Genomic DNA, 15629 nt, shown 5'->3' on the forward strand with positions numbered 1-15629 from the left:
TATCGAGAATATTCCGGGGTCTTTTCCATCCATACTCTTTTCATTTGTTGTTGATGTCAGCTTCATGAGCTTGACGCGACAAATGTGTGAGACCTTCTTTATCAAAATCACCTCAGCCCAACGGTTAGGATACTAAATTTATTCCATGGCATGAAACCGTTCTGGAGTATATATTGCTTGCACTGCGACTGTCTACAATTGACACAGACATATCATGACAATGCCTACCTTGAGCACAACTGTGAGTACCCAAAAAGGATGGCCGTTCAAGACAGCATCCAGGCGCATTTCTTCTCTCAAATTGGAGTAAATCAGCCTAACCTGACTGCTCGTTTTCTTTATCATTTTCAATATCTCATCTCTGCCGCTACACATGCCAGTCTGTTATGGAACCGCACATACTTTTCTATTCTCCTCTATTCGAGACTATCAACGTCGAAACCAAACACTCTCAGCCAAAGGAATAAAGAAAGGTTTGCTATCTGCTAGGCATGTATATGAGCACCACGATCCTGTCCCTCAGATATCAACGAAGTCTCCGTCCCAGAGCACATCCACATATTCCCTCAAGTCATACTCCCTCAACGCCTTTCTACATTCCCCTTCCGTCCAGCATCGGTAATACGCCACCGGAGACCTCAAGATGGAAACCGAACAGCCAGGAAGCGAAGAGCTTAATTTCTTTCACAAAGACAATGTCCGGTTCAAGACTTTGGACAGCATCAGAGAATCCATCTCGGAACTGTACGTCTCCATCAAAGACAACTACGTGGGTTCAAACAACGCCACAACCTCCGAGACTCCCCTCTGGATCATCGCCAGATCATCAGGGAAGAACTAGTCTGCAATGAGGCTGAAGCCGACAAGGCGGAAGCGCTTGTCTCCCGTCTTTATTCTGAGATGCTACTGATCTGCGATAGCGTGGAGGCTGAGAGCGATAGCGAGAAGGCCCCAAGCGAGGTCGAGGAGGAGGAGGAGGAGATGGTGGACGAGGTGAACAATCAGGAAATGGAAGTTCTCGGTTCATATGACATGCAGGAAAATGCGGGGAGACACTCTACGGAATATCTACGGAATATGGGCGGAAGTGGTCGGTTCCTATGACATGCGGAAAGATATGAAGGAATATTCTGAGAAATGGTCGGAGGTGTTGTGGATTATCGAGAGGATCTTCGGAGTTTTCGCGGCGAAATCAGACCAGCTTCGGGAGTTCTTGAATGGGATGGAGACGGTGAGATCGGCATTGATTGAGGAATTGGTGGACGGAACGCAGGGGGGAACAGACCTCTTCCATGAGATTCTAGCCGAGAGATTGCAGAAGTTTGGAATAGAGGAGATTGAAGATGTGCTGGACAAGTTCGTGGCGTCGAAGGCGTACGAGGCGGAGGAGGTGGAGAAGACGCGAAAAGAGTCGGAGGGATCAAAGGTGCTTGATATAGCGCGGGACGAGATCAGGGAAGTGTTTGAAGCATTGAAGAACGAGTTGGAGGAATTGAAGAAGGAGTCGGAGGAATTGAGGGACGAGTTGGACGTGTTGAAGAGAGGTGAGGGGCATTGAAGGAGTACGAGATGAAGTAGTTGGCCAAAATTCGAGGGCGACTGAGGCCGGAGGGTATTGGGAGGGGTGTGCTTCTGTTCATTCCTGTTTTTGGGATTCCATTGATTTTTCGCGAATTGGGGGATATCCCTGGCCTTGAGTCAACTTCGTGCAATTGGCAAAGCCATGGGGCGTGCATTTTAGAGTAGTCCTATGAGAGATTTTGAGTCTGTTTCCCTATTCCAAACTTGCATCGTTGAAGAACATAAATAACGGATATGCTACGCACCGGGGATTTGTAGATCCGCGTCTGGACACATTGATTCACCAAATAAACCGCGATAATAACAGACAAAAATTCATTCCCAGTTCTATTCCCAAACCAGTCGTTGGCCTCATATATAATAGTATCTATCATCTGCCGCAACCGCACAGACAAAGGCAGACACCCTTGAAAGCACGGAGACAGACGCCCATGATTCATTTTATCCCCTCCAATTACGAAATCATAAATTCGCCTTCAGGGCCGGATGAGTCCTTGCAATATTTGAAATTCAAGTAACCCTTGCAGTCCAGGTACCCGTTATAAACCCCTACCCACGCCCGCGCCTCCCTACGTACTCCTGCAACCACACCCTTTACGTAGCTACGCCCTCCGAGCGCTCTCCCAGTCCCAAAGCCTGAGCCTGAGCATCTAGATCCGCAATCTCCCCCGTAATCTTGTCCAGGCATCCCGACGCCGCAGCAACGAAGCCGAGATATGGCCTGCTGGGGCTGAGAACACGCGACAGATACTCAGGGTGGTACTGCACACCGACGAACCAAGGGTGATCCTTGATCTCCACAACTTCCATGCGCTCGCCCTTGTCGTCCTTTCCGACGAATGTGAGGCCGCCAGCCGCAAGGCGCTCAACATACTCGGGGTTGACCTCGTATCTGTGGCGATGGCGCTCGTGGATCTCCGTACGGTCGCCGTACAGCTTACGCAGGCGCGACCACTCCGACCCAGGCTGGAAAATAGTTGGGCGGATACCCAGGCGCATGGTGCCGCCCATGGCGGAGCGGTCGACCTCGGGCATGAATAGGACGATGGGTTCGGCGCATTGCTCGGAGAGCTCTGTGGACGAGGCACCCTCGAGACCGCACACATGGCGCGCAAACTCGATGACGGCAAGCTGCATACCGAGGCAGATACCGAGGTAGGGGACTTTCTGCGTGCGAGCCCACTGGGCGGCTTTGATCATGCCCTCAGTGCCGCGGATGCCGAAACCACCTGGAACGAGAATACCATCCGCAGTGCAGACCTGGTGCCAGGCAGCGTGGAAACCTGCTGGGCGTGCGGTCTTGGCATCGTCCTCCAGGTCAGAAGCGTCAACCCATTGGAGTTCGAGCTTCTTGTGGCAGCGCATGGCCGAGTGCTCAAGCGACTTGATGACGGAGAGGTACGAGTCGTGCAGGTTGGTGTACTTGCCGACCAGGGCGATGGTGACGGTCTCGAAGAGGCGGTCCTGAGACGTCGTGAGCGTCTTCCACTCCGCCCAGGTGCGCTGACCGCGGCTGATGAGGTGCTCTGACTTTGTCACGGCATCGAGTTTAAGGATGTCGCGAACAGTCGTGATGAGGCCCTGCTTCTCAAGAAGCAGGGGGACGTGGTAGGTCGAAGCCACGTTGTGCACTGCGATGACCTGCTCAGGCTCAACCTGGCAGAACATGGCGATCTTGTTTGTCGTCGCCTTCTCGAGCGGGACGTCACAACGGCATGCGATCTGATATCGTTAGCCAGCACCAACCCAACTAGAAACGCAGACTTACCAAGTCTGGGCTCAGCCCAGCGCTTCTCGCATCCTTAATCGCTGCCTGGGTTGGCTTTGTCTTCTGCTCTCCCTGGATGACTGGGACAAGCGAGACGTGGATCTGGAGGAAGTTATCTTTTCCGGCCCTGCGTCTCAGCTGGCGCATCGCCTCAATGAAGGGCGCGCTCTCAATATCTCCCACGGTTCCGCCCAACTCAATGATGCACACATCCGGTGCCTCGTTCGTGTCGTCGACAGGGACGCGTGCGACGCGCTCAATCCAGTCCTGGATCGCGTCCGTCAGGTGGGGGACGACCTGCACGGTACGTCCAAGGTAGTCGCCGCGACGCTCACGCTCAATGACATGCTGGTAAATCTTTCCCGTCGTGATGTTGTTCTCGCGCGTCAGCGTGATGTTGAGGTAGCGCTCGTAGTTTCCAAGATCGAGATCGACCTCACCGCCATCGTCCAAAACGAAGACTTCACCGTGCCTTGGGAGAATGGTCAGCTCGACTCTTGTCTGCCTTACAACAAGAGTTCAACTTACTCGGTGGGTGCCATGGTTCCGGCATCGACGTTCATGTAAGGATCGATCTTTATGCTCGTAACCTTGAGCCCAATGGTCTTGAGCAACAACCCGGTGGAAGAGGCTGCACCAAGCGCAATCAGCCTGCCATTCCCTCACACCACAGCCGCAAACGCGCAATAGAACTCACCAATGACGCCCTTTCCAATCCCGGAGATGACTCCTATAAACTACGTCAGCAAAATTCTCGTTCTCAAAGTCTTCATGCCGTGCAATGGCCCCTCCCCCATGGTGCTCTTGTGACTCCACCAACACATTTAAAGCCACAACAGTGAATAAAAAGGTATTATCACATACCTCCAGATACCAAAACATACTTCATCGTTCTGGCAGTTATTAATTTCGTAGTAATGCCCTTTCCCAGCTCCTGGCTGAGGGGGGAAGGAGAGAAGGGAAGAGAGAAGGCCTCACCCGCTTCTCAGATATTTTGTTTTCTGGTGGGGCGCGACTCAAGGCAGCCACTAATCCCTTATCGGACGAACAAGGCTGAATTTCAGCCTGCACATAGATCATGTGATTTATGCAAGGGGCCCGCTTATTGTTGACATTTGCACAAAAAAGAGCTTGAGATTCCGATCGGAGCGGAGAGAGTAGGAATTTCTCTTATCGGCGTTTTTGAAATTCACTTATCGCACACATAACCACCACCAAAAGTCCAAGCTTCGCCTACTCCCCCACCAAACCCCTCCATTCCTCCACAACAACAACCACCCCATTGTCCATTCGAAATCAACACAGAATGGCTGACAACGAAGCAGGCCTCAAGGCCCAGATTGCTGAGATGCAGCAGAAACTCGACCAGCTGAAGACCACGGCTACGTCGTCCAGCTATGACGCCTACCAGACCTCGTTGACTGGGCGCTACTGTAGCCCGGAAATGTCCAAACTCTTCAGCCAACGTTCCCGTCACTCGACCTGGCGCAAGCTTTGGCTGTACCTTGCCGAGAGCGAGCATGAGATCGGCATCGAGACCATCACGCCGGAGGCCCTGGACCAGATGAGGGCTCACCTCGAATTGACCGACGCTGACTTTGAGGTCGCTCGGGTGGAGGAGAAGAAGCGTCGTCACGATGTCATGGCCCATGTCCATGCCTTTGGGGCTGTTGCACCGGCAGCAGCTGGCATCATTCATTACGGAGTAAGTATTTGTGACCTCATACCTGCACCTTTGTCATTGTGGAACATGGCGTTTTATTCATCCGTTACTGTTCCCAAAGAGATACTTTGCTGACTCTCATTTACAACAGGCAACAAGCTGCTACGTCACTGATAACACGGAGCTGATGCTCATGAGAGACGGTATTGACCTTCTTCTCCCGAAACTGGCAAAGGTTATTTGGAACTTGGCCCAGTTCGCCATGCAGTGGAAGGCAGAGCCAACTCTGGCTTATACTCATCTCCAGCCCGGTCCGTATACATAATGAAACCTTTCAAGATTTTCCTTGGGATATTTGCTGACACCTATTCCCAATAGCCCAGCTGATCACTGTTGGAAAGCGTGCTGCACAGTGGGCACAGGACCTCATGTTTGACCTGGAGAATATCGAGCATGTTCGAAATGAACTAAAGTTCAGAGGTACGTCCATCAAGTTCACCTCCCAGGGTTACATATATTCCTGGGGGAGATTAAAAACATGAATCTTCTCGAACAATATCTGACAATGGTCTTCATCAGGTGCTCAGGGAACTACTGGCACTCAGGCATCCTTCATGGAAATCTTTGGCGACGACACCGCCAAGTGCGACAAGCTTAACGAGCTGCTCTGCAAGAAGACTGGCTTCTCCGAGTGCTACGATGTCTCAACTCAGACATATACGCGCAAGGTTGACCTGATCGTTGCCAATGCCATTGCCGGTCTCGGATCCACTGCCCAGAAGATCGCTGGTGATATTCGCCATCTGGCAACATTCAAGGAGATTGAGGAGCCGTTTGAGAAGGACCAAAGTAAGAAACTTCCAAGAATGATAGAGGTCAGAGCTAACATTTATAGTTGGATCATCTGCCATGTCTTACAAGCGCAACCCGATGCGATCTGAGAGAATCTACAGTCTTGCTCGCGAGCTGATGTCGAAGCCGGCAAGCTTTGCCGCTACCCACTCGGATCAGTGGATGGAGCGCTCATTGGATGATTCCGCCATCCGCCGCATGGATATCCCAGAGACCTTCCTCCTTGCAGATGCAATCCTTATTGGCCTTGACAACGTATCCAATGGATTGGTCGTGTACCCCAACCGCGTCAACGCCCGTGTTCAGGAGGAGCTCCCGTTCATGATCACCGAGAGCATCATTATGAAACTGGTTGCGCTGGGAGAGTCGAGGCAGGAAGCTCATGAACAGATCCGTGTTCTGTCACACCAAGCTGGCCGCTCCGTTAAGAATGACGGCAAGCCAAATGACTTGGTCGCCAGGATCAAGGCCACCGAGTTCTTCAAGCCAATCTGGGCTGGACTCGACGACATGCTCAAGGCAGAGTTGTATACCGGCCGCAGCGTTGAGATTGTCGAGCGCTTCTGCGCGGAGGGAGGTGTTTTGGACAAGAAGATCAAGCCATACAAGGCATTCATCGAGAAGGCGACCACGGCCGAACTCAGTGTCTGATTTTCCTCGATACCCCTCACCCAGCTGCCTCAGCGGCTTTACAAGTGGTACGCTATCGGCCCGCCAAAGTTGAATCAGGAATCATGCCTATCCGCCAATCGCCGGGAAGAAGAGACGAGCAGTTCCCATTATTCATGCCTCTATTTTAGAATTGGCCATATTGTAGTAATTGGAAAAAATGCTACTATCCCCTTGAATTCTTTAGTTTTTACAACAAACAGTGAACTCCGGTTGTGACAACGGACTAGAAACAAACGAACTTATGTTTATCATCCGATAGTCGACACCGGACCAGGACGAGATGTCCCACCCACAAAACTCGCCCAGACCACGACCCATACACTTCTCTAGCCGTGAGAACCCCCCCCCCTCCTTCACAACACCGTATCCGACGGCATAGTGCCACGATATTTATATATATCTCTCTGGTTCGCCCACTCCCTCAACCTATCAATATCTGTACACTGATGCACCCCGCCCCACCCCGGATGCCCCGTATCCCCCTCCAGACTCGTGTCTGCATTACACAGTATGGCCTGGCGGATATAGTCAAAACAGTGCACAGAGTGGAACGCGACCTCGTTCGATGGCACCTTATCCGTGAAAGCAGTTTGGAAGGCCACCGCGAGGTATGACTGAACACCGTTAGCTGGCAGTCGTCGGGAGGGAGGAGTGGGCAGACCAGGCAGTGCAGCTGGTGGAATACGGAAAGCATGTATGCCGGCTCCGTGTGGGTGTTGTTGACGTTCATCTCATACCCTTTCCCTAGTCCATACTTTTCGGCATCCTCGATTTTGACATATCCCCTCCCATCTACCTTTTATTAGCCCAAACTCAACCTCCAAGCGTAAGGTTGAAACAGGAAAATAGACGCACCAGCGCTCAACTCAATCCAGTTATGCAGCGTCTCCAGCGCTGCCGACTCGTTCGCAAACATCCCATCGTGCAAGTACCGCTCGTTAGGCTGAAACGTTACCGTCGTTTTTGGCCCTGCATCTCGTCAGCCTGTACTGTCCCTATGAGTAGGAACACATACACGTCGGCACCGGCGATGGCTTCTTCCCATCCGCCTCCCCCCGCTGCCATCCTCGAAGAAGCAACGCTACAATCGCACCCGCCATTACAACTTCCGCCAGAATCCTCACCCACGCCGTCCACTTTCTCGTACTGGGCTCATCTTCTTCTACCTTCATCTTTAGTAGCACATCCTCGCTCGACTCTCCCGCCAGAAATGGGCGTTGCGCTTCCGCATCATGGGCGCGCTTATCTGCCATTGCTCGCTCTCGTTTCAATCCCAGCTCAGGCTCCTGCAGACGATAATTTACAGCTCAAGACAACTAACTCCGGATCTTGACTGATCAATCCATCGATGATGCACGAATGCTCATCGCAACGTGTCGTCGAAGCCCATCATCTAGCCAAAATGCTGGTCCGCAACTACCGGGTAATCGACCCGGCTTTAGCCTGTATATAGCCAACCCCTCCGGCACCTCAATTAATAGCAGCGCGGCGCATGCGGCATGGCAGTTTTAGGATAAGTGCCTAAATCGATCGATGCTTAGGTGTGCGTGTGATATATGGGGTGCCGGTGCGGGCGGTAGATCATGCGTTTTAAGTTTGACTGGTGGGTCTCGCGCGCGTTGAAGAACGGGTGGCCGCGGGGATTCGAGGACGACGTGGAGGCATGATTCTTTTTAGCGGCCTATACTACCTATGGTGACGACGAGCGTTGCGCTGACAAGATGGGTGTTGGCGCATTCATGGCGTCTGGTGGTGGTTATGGTAGAGGGAGGAGTATTATGATAGTCATGGCCTTAGAGATGATTCATTTGAGGATATCTCGTCAAGGATTCTCAGTCTATATACACCATCTCCACCGCCTCCACTCCACTCTCTACCTGCGGCTATCTCTTTCAGCCTGCATGCGACATATCCCGATATAAATGCATGAACACACATCCCCCACCTCCTTCCTACTAGAACAGAAGACAGATGCCGTACCCTACTCCACTACCTCCTCCCCTCGTTTCTTTCTTAAACTGCGTATCCTTCCTTGCTCATCCCATCCAATTTGCCATGTGTAAAACACTTTATACCCACCCAACCCCCAACGCCTCCCAAAATAGAAATAAAAAAAACACACGGACAAAACAAACGATGCCTCTCCAGAGAGAATAAAAGTATGAGTAAGTCAAAACCCGGTTCTGTGCGTCCCTCCAAAAAAAAACCCCTGTTGTAGCCGCCCTGCCTCACTCTGAGTAGCATAGTAGCCGCGCATATTGAATAGAATCCCCCAAGATAATGACCACTTTCTCGCCAACAAAACCTCCCACCTCACCTCTTACTTCCCGCCCCTTCATCATCGCTCTCCCCGCCCCTCTCTCCAATCTTCTCAATCCCTTTCTTCACCGAGATCAAACAACCTTGCTCCTTCAGCCGTCGCGTCAACGCCGTACTCGCTTGCATTCCTGGGAAATCCTTCGCCGCAAACACCGTCACCACCCCACTCGTCACGCTGGCACTGTACGGCACTTTTGTTCCCATCTTCATCGTATTAGGATCCAACACCATCAACACGAACTTCAACCGATACTGCCCGGTGGTTCGACACGACAGATCCGGGAAGCAGAAGAAACACCCCTCGACCCCGCGTTCGTCCTTGCCCACAAATGGGCTGGCGACCAGCGTTCCCATCAGCCGACGCTGCTGATTGCGACGCTCCCCACCGCCTACGCTGCCGTCGCCTTCCATGGCCCCACTATCGATGTCGCGTGACGCGTCCCATAGCGAGCAGTGCACCACGTAGTACGGGTAGCGTAGGCGCCGGGCCATTTCATCAGAGGCCGACATGGCGGTGGTGGTGGGGGCGGGGTGATGCGCAGCTCGAGGATAGGAGGCGGGTCCACGACGCGGCGGTCTCGTTCGCCGAAACCACATGCACGCGCGGCGAGAGGTTGTTGCCGCATGTGCAGCGTGTACGTCGGTTGTGGTCTGGCATGTGTTAGTTTAAGCCATGAAATCGAGTGTAAAGGGGCACACGTACTTCGAACTATCCGGCCTAATCAGGTCGGCAATCCCAATTCCGCTCGAGTCCCGCAGCTTCTGTTCCTTCGGCTTCGGCAGAGTCCCTGTTGACGGTCTCTTCCGTAGATCTCGCGACTGCGGTGACGGTGAGCGGAGAAGCTGCACATGGTGGTTGTTTGGATCACTCTGATTGTTGATGTGGTTGTTAGGACGGCCCTGCGCGCTATACGGATCCTGCATCGGCCTCGGTGGTCCGAACGTTGGCGACGACTGTTGCGAGAGGGGTCGACTTTGCTGGTGTTGCGGCGGCGGCGGCGGCCTGCTCGTTGGCTCGCCGTTGTTACTACCAAGAAGTTTGCGGTACTCCTCTGCGGCATCGCGGCGCTGTCCGATCTTGCGCACCTGCCTCGTCTCAGCGGTCTGTCGGCCAAAGTGATAGACCGAGCCAGTGCCTGGTTGGAAGGGGGTGAATTTCACCTGTTGCTCTTGCGGGTGCATGGGAGGCTGCCGATCTTGAGGCGGGTATGGGTGGTATGGGTGTTGGTTTTGTTGGTTCTGAAGCGATGGGAGGGTGACGATGGGGCTGGAGGGCGGGTATCTGATGTTATTCGGCATGGGGCGGTCGGAAGAGTATTCGAGGGGTGGGAGTGTAAAGCGGTCCGAGTATGACCGCGGGTCGTCGCGAGGGCCGTCCATTGAGGTGGCGGAAGGGGGACGAGATGAGTATTGGCGGTCCATGATGTGTAGATGTCGCCGCAAAAGGCGTGTAGACGATATTTAGAGTGGCACAGCACCTGCGAGTTAATGTCAGTATTTAGCGCCCGTATACACACAATCTCTCTCTGCACTGCCTGTCAACAACAGTGTTGGCGACGTCGCCCTGTTCAGAAATCAAAAACAGAGAGACAGAAAATCAGGGTTGGCCAGTATGTCTTATATGGTCCCTGGGAACCCTTCACTCAACGTCACTCACCCCAACCAACAACCAACCAACTCGCAGCCGCAACAGCAATACACCCACAAGATCGCTCACCTCCAAGAACAAGCGCGCCTCAAGCCAGAAATCGAAGCTACCAGAACCAGAAAAAAGCGGCCAGGCTCACCAGGTAGGAGGCAGAGCCTCGTCGCCACTTGCGCGTGGGGGTTCGCAACGGTGGGAATCGCAGGTATCGCCTAATCGCAATCGCAAGAATCCTGTAAGGGCTGGGAGGAGAGATCGAGAGCGCAAGCTCAGTCGTCGCGGAGCATAGGTATCGGTGTCGTCGTCTTCGTCGTCGCTGTCAGTTCTTCTTCAATCGTCAAGTCGAGTAGAGGTCAGGGGTCAATCGGTCGCGCAGCTTGCGGCGGAGATGCATGCATCATCCGTTCCAGCTTCTCGAACTCCTGCGCAGTCTCCTTTATTTCCTTAAGCTGGTCGATCTGTCGCCGAACCGATGCTGGGGAGTGGGCGGGTAGCAAGCAGGCGGGCAGCCACGGTATATGATCCAAGGAGGAACAGAACCAGGAACAGAGAGAGAAAAGTTGCACGGTTCAGAGGGAGGGAAATGTCGGACGGACTGACTGGCGGGTTTTGGGAAGATGGGGCGCGCCACGCCACACGGACGGCTGCTACTTCTGGGTGGGTGGGTGTTCCGTCCCAGTGAGGGATAGGGAGGATGGGGGGGGTAGGGGGGGGGAGGGGGGGAGGGGAGGAGCTCGCGTACCGTACCGCCGCTACCGTGCCGCAGGGTACGCGCATGAGTTAGCGTATTGCAGGTTGTGGACCTGTGGACCCGGTCGCTGACGGCGCGAGGTGGGATAAACAATACAGGCCAGACAGGATACTTTTGGGGCTGGCTCAGCGTGGCAGAAGGGCGAGGTATCGGAGGGTGCCGTGGTTGTGTCGGTGCCATGTTGGAAGGATTGCAGAACGCCGTATAGTGTAAGACAGTCTGGCGGGTCGCACAGCTTCCGGGGCCTAGATGGTTGAGAAGGTTGGGCTATGGAGTTGGCAGCTAGGGGCCTTGATTGTGGCAGCTGGCACCCGCCATGACTCGAGTTGGTGGTGACAGTGGATTTGTGATGGAGAAGGGGGATGGGGAAGCAGAGAAGAGAGACAACGCGCTGGGGGAACAGGGGTTCAGAAGAGAAAACAGGGTGCAGGGTGCGGAACATGGTTGGTACAGGACAGTATCTATGTACAGGACTAACTTCAGGACTACTCTAGGACTCGTTTGGGGTTAAGGAACGGTACCCTAACCTAAGAGTAGTATGGGAGTAGTCTGGGATAGTCTAGGAGGAGTTGATACAGAAACAGAAGATCGGAGCCAAGTGGAGTCGCCGCCACAGCGAGCGCCATTTCTTTGCAGCGGTCAGTGGTCGCGGTCAGTGGTCGCCATGGGGGACATTGAGCACATTAAGCACGTTGAGGATACTATCGATGGCCCGATGGCAGTATAGACGGACTGGCAACCGGCTAAGAAGCAGCGAATACATCGATCCATCAATGGCCTGCACCATACGGGTTAGCCATGGAGTGCTTTTCATGGGTCAGCACAGTATTGTGCATCGGAGCGCATTCCCTAACATGCCCTGAGCCAGTACAAGCAGCCAACACAGCACACCGGACAGTGGGTAAAGCACAGAACACAGGGAGACGAACAAAAACGCCGCCGCCGCCGCTAAGCAAACCCGGCCAAGGATGCCCGCTCCACTAGGAGACCTATCCATAGGTATGTACAGTCAAGTACTTGTACGCCGATCAACCATGGGGGGTAACATAGTTCCCGCCCGCCACGTCCGTGTCGGCGCCCGCCAGTCGCGGGCGCCGCCGTAAGCGCGATAAAGGGAGATTGTCGGTACTATCCAGTTGTCCGGCGAGGGGGCCCTTGTCTAGCATCTGATATAATCGGATAGCGCTGATGTGGGCGTGGGCGTGGGTGATGGTGGAGAGAGAGCGAGATACTGGCAACACGACAATTCAATTCAGTACCACAGCACACCCACACAGTCGCATCCGCATACATACTATAGCACTATACCGATAGTGTCCCCAGCACCAACAGCCAACCAACCAACCACACAGCCATGCACCGCCCACCCCTTCCCCCCCTTCGCTCCCTCGTTCGCCGCTTTGCATCCTTTTCCCTGCCCCTTCCCTGCCTCTTCCTCCGTCCCAGAGATGCGTACAGCGCTCTAGCTAGGAACAGCGGAGATGGCGCAGGCAGGACTGCATCACAAATGAAAGGCAGTAGATGGACGCACAGTCCCTCGGCGATGCACCTTCACACCCCCCCGACCCGACAGATTGGATCCGCATAGTGGAACGGAGTACAGTACGTACGATGCATCACCCTACGGTGCATCTAACCGCTGTTGGCCGCGGACGGGGTGGCCGAGAAGGTATGCATACAGAGAACGAGAACTGTGGTGGTGAGACTCTGTGGGTGGGTTTGTGGCTGGCTGGTGCGTCGATGGGGGACGGAGTGGGAGAGGGAAACGGAAACGGAAACGGAAACGGAAAGGGAAGGGGCGAGGGAAGGAGAAAGGGGAACAGCGACTCGCATGGCGGGGAATGAGCGAAGGGGTGAAGGTGAAAGTGACGCGGAAGGCAGCGACGATGGAGATTGAGGCACTTCAAAGGAAGGCCGGAGAGGGTACTCGAGTACTATACTATATCGACATACTCCATCTCCAGCGTGCTTTCCTTGCCGCCTCATCGCCCTCGTCACCTTCGTCGCCGTCATGTACTCTACTTCCTACTTTTGCCTATGCAAGTGCGGACAGTAGAGTGCATCAGGCCCATCCCACCACACCGCCACACACACACCACACACACAAATACACACCACACCTACACCTGGTACGTGGGTCAATGTCTTGGTCTTGTGTGTCCAAAATGCTGCATCAAAAATACTGCATACGACCTTGACCTTGCCCACCCGCCGTCGCTCCTGCACACTTCTCGTGTCCTATCGTGTTCTCTCCTATCGTGCCCTGTCGTGTCTTGTCGTCTCCCGTCCATGTGTGCTCTCTTGTGCCCCCCCATCCAGTCTCATCCACTCCTATCCGCTCCCCATCCTCCATCTTCCTCAATATCCCCTCCTCCTTCAGAACTCGGTATTGTTGCTGCACCCCATACGTTTCACGCCACCATCCTCCTTTCTCCCCTCGCCGTCCGTTTCACACCCACTCTTCCTTTCCTCCTTTCCTACCCCTGCTCTCGCACCACCCACGTTGCTGGAACACCGATGTCATACAGGTGGTACTTATTATAGTACTTACACGACTTACACTACTTACACTCACTACTTGTCCTCTCCACACGGGACGGATACGCCACCCACCCGCTCACCGAATAGTGCAATGCACACCGCGTCCAACCGTGCACACGCAGGCACGCACAACTCATCCCGCACCACCAGCCGTGCCCATACCCGAGAAGTTGGGCAAGAGAGCGTTGTGACAATATGGAGCCTGCCATACTATACTCGAAGGGTGGGGGTTATGAGCCGCCGCGGGTGCGGGTGGAGAGGACCTCTTGGCGGTAGGTTGCAGGAACAAAGTGTTCATGGGAATGCTATGGTCAAGGGACAAAGAAGTGAGATGTGCTGGAGAGGGGTACGACGGAGATTACGGGAGAGGTCTTGTACGACTCGAGCAAGCTGTGGGTGGGCTGGCTGAGAGAACGCACATCTGCCGCGGTGGTGATGAACACTCACATTTCGACTGATTCGGTGGCGTGCTGATCGGTGACGGCTCGGTGACGGCTCCTCGATGACTTACAGATGACGAGACGAGTACGAGTATTCGCATCCGGGTTCAAACAACTTGGGCGATATGTGGCGTGCCGATCGGTGAACGCTCCCGTCTACCCACAGCGGGCGAGACGAGCACTCACATCTCGAGCCATGAGCGGCGTGCCTGGACCATCTCGGCCCCAACGTGTGACGGCACGATACAACGTCAACTGTCCTCCTACCTCCCCAAACCATGGCGCCCCATAAACCACGAACAAACCATCACAGCAACCCCCGTCTTTCCTCCCCTATCTCCCCACCACGCCGCCGGGCATCACCCCCTCGCCCAGTAACTGACACATCACACCCTCCCCTCCTCTTTCCCTTAAACCATACACCCAGCACCCCATCCCACTCCCATCTCATCCTCCCCAGATCCGAAACTCTTTCTCCCGCTCCAGTGCGATCGCGCTCGCGCCACCATGCACCGCCAGCACAGCTCCTCTCGATCAAAACCCTTCCCCTCGGGCTACCACCCTTTAAATCTCACGCCCTACTCGCCGAATAGCAGCCGCTATCTAACCCAGCTAAGTGGCTGATGTCTACAGTACCACATTATCTCGCCCGCAGACGTGCGCAAGCCAAGATACTGTAAGAAGACAAGACAGACAGGAACGACGGCTCGGGTCGTCGGTTACCGCATCCCCCAACGCATCTCCCTCTCACCCACAGTAGCTTACCCGAAAACCACGCACACTCGCGAATACCGTCCCCGTTCTTCCCCTCTCCTTCCCCAGACCTATCGTTGCTACCAAACCGCGGAAAAGGTTCAGTATCCCCGGTCTTCTCATCCCCGGTCTGTCTTCCACGCATCCCCGACCATGTCCATCCTACACGACAGGCTTCCTCACCATGGTACCGACGGCCCAATTGCGGCTAAGTTGCACCTCTTGATCCGCATTCCCCACTCTATACTGTTGCGGTGGGTGCTGGCAACGAACTCACGCACATACTCCCATGAACCAGCACATCCTTGGCGGAATGTGCTGGCCAGCCCGTGTCTGGATGGCTGGTTGGGGTGGTGGACATAGCAAAGTATACACTCGATAACTTGGTCGAGAGATGAACGGGGCTGGTGGACGCGGCGGATTGGTGTGGTTTCAGAAATGCCCTGTCTGGGTGCCGGTCGGCCCGATGCAGGCGTCGCGCAGTGGACAAGCTACTCTTCGGAGATGGCACTCTACACGAGTAACGAGGTCCAGGGGCCGGGTTGGGGGATGTATGGGGGGGTGGACACACTTGCACCACCACCATCCGCTTGTGGGACAGTTTGCGAAGTACGCGTGGTGTATGGAGTCGTTATGGCATACAG

General features: G+C 54.4%; 5 protein-coding genes across 5 annotated transcripts; 2 read left to right on the top strand and 3 right to left on the bottom strand.

The window, feature by feature from the left end:
• Positions 1 to 643: 643 nt before the first annotated feature.
• Positions 644 to 1558, top strand: VE01_06696 (uncharacterized protein; the record flags this gene model as incomplete). Its single annotated transcript, XM_018276136.1, has 3 exons — positions 644 to 840; positions 921 to 1090; positions 1116 to 1558. The coding sequence occupies 3 exons, from the start codon at positions 644 to 646 to the stop codon at positions 1556 to 1558; spliced, it is 810 nt and encodes a 269-aa protein (XP_018129767.1).
• A 61-nt stretch (positions 1559 to 1619) lies between these two features.
• On the bottom strand, positions 1620 to 4376 carry URA7_2 (CTP synthase ura7). The gene is made up of 5 exons (XM_018276137.2): positions 4214 to 4376; positions 4047 to 4079; positions 3878 to 3980; positions 3350 to 3821; positions 1620 to 3303 (listed from the first exon to the last, which is right to left on the bottom strand). The coding sequence occupies exons 1-5, from the start codon at positions 4236 to 4238 to the stop codon at positions 2176 to 2178; spliced, it is 1761 nt and encodes a 586-aa protein (XP_018129768.1). The 5' UTR covers positions 4239 to 4376; the 3' UTR covers positions 1620 to 2175.
• A 142-nt stretch (positions 4377 to 4518) lies between these two features.
• On the top strand, positions 4519 to 6743 carry ADE13 (adenylosuccinase ade13). The gene is made up of 5 exons (XM_018276138.2): positions 4519 to 5054; positions 5164 to 5323; positions 5391 to 5492; positions 5592 to 5861; positions 5908 to 6743. Exons 1-5 carry the CDS (start codon positions 4656 to 4658, stop codon positions 6513 to 6515), a joined length of 1539 nt encoding a protein of 512 aa, XP_018129765.1. The 5' UTR covers positions 4519 to 4655; the 3' UTR covers positions 6516 to 6743.
• Positions 6640 to 8210, bottom strand: VE01_06699 (uncharacterized protein). The gene is made up of 4 exons (XM_018276139.2): positions 7552 to 8210; positions 7392 to 7505; positions 7198 to 7328; positions 6640 to 7150 (listed from the first exon to the last, which is right to left on the bottom strand). The coding sequence occupies exons 1-4, from the start codon at positions 7787 to 7789 to the stop codon at positions 6890 to 6892; spliced, it is 744 nt and encodes a 247-aa protein (XP_018129766.1). The 5' UTR covers positions 7790 to 8210; the 3' UTR covers positions 6640 to 6889.
• A 639-nt stretch (positions 8211 to 8849) lies between these two features.
• Positions 8850 to 10277, bottom strand: VE01_06700 (uncharacterized protein; the record flags this gene model as incomplete). The annotated part of the gene is made up of 2 exons (XM_018276140.1): positions 8850 to 9506; positions 9555 to 10277. 2 exons carry the CDS (start codon positions 10275 to 10277, stop codon positions 8850 to 8852), a joined length of 1380 nt encoding a protein of 459 aa, XP_018129795.1.
• Positions 10278 to 15629: the final 5352 nt, after the last annotated feature.

Source organism: Pseudogymnoascus verrucosus (genome assembly GCF_001662655.1).
Source record: "Pseudogymnoascus verrucosus strain UAMH 10579 unplaced genomic scaffold scaffold_26, whole genome shotgun sequence".
In the NCBI taxonomy this organism is placed as follows: Eukaryota; Fungi; Ascomycota; class Leotiomycetes; order Thelebolales; family Thelebolaceae; genus Pseudogymnoascus; species Pseudogymnoascus verrucosus.

Coding starts and splice junctions, on each gene's coding strand:
- VE01_06699 (XM_018276139.2), bottom strand. CDS start 7,789: ATGGCAGATAAGCGCGCCCATGATGCGGAAGCGCAACGCCCATTTCTG. Junction 7,506..7,551: donor GCCATCGCCGGTGCCGACGT/GTATGTGTTCCT, acceptor GACGAGATGCAG/GGCCAAAAACGACGGTAACG. Junction 7,329..7,391: donor CTGGATTGAGTTGAGCGCTG/GTGCGTCTATTT, acceptor AATAAAAGGTAG/ATGGGAGGGGATATGTCAAA.
- ADE13 (XM_018276138.2), top strand. CDS start 4,656: ATGGCTGACAACGAAGCAGGCCTCAAGGCCCAGATTGCTGAGATGCAG. Junction 5,055..5,163: donor CTGGCATCATTCATTACGGA/GTAAGTATTTGT, acceptor CATTTACAACAG/GCAACAAGCTGCTACGTCAC. Junction 5,862..5,907: donor GCCGTTTGAGAAGGACCAAA/GTAAGAAACTTC, acceptor TAACATTTATAG/TTGGATCATCTGCCATGTCT.
- URA7_2 (XM_018276137.2), bottom strand. CDS start 4,238: ATGAAGTATGTTTTGGTATCTGGAG. Junction 4,080..4,213: donor GTATGTTTTGGTATCTGGAG/GTATGTGATAAT, acceptor CGTAGTTTATAG/GAGTCATCTCCGGGATTGGA. Junction 3,304..3,349: donor CTGGGCTGAGCCCAGACTTG/GTAAGTCTGCGT, acceptor TAACGATATCAG/ATCGCATGCCGTTGTGACGT.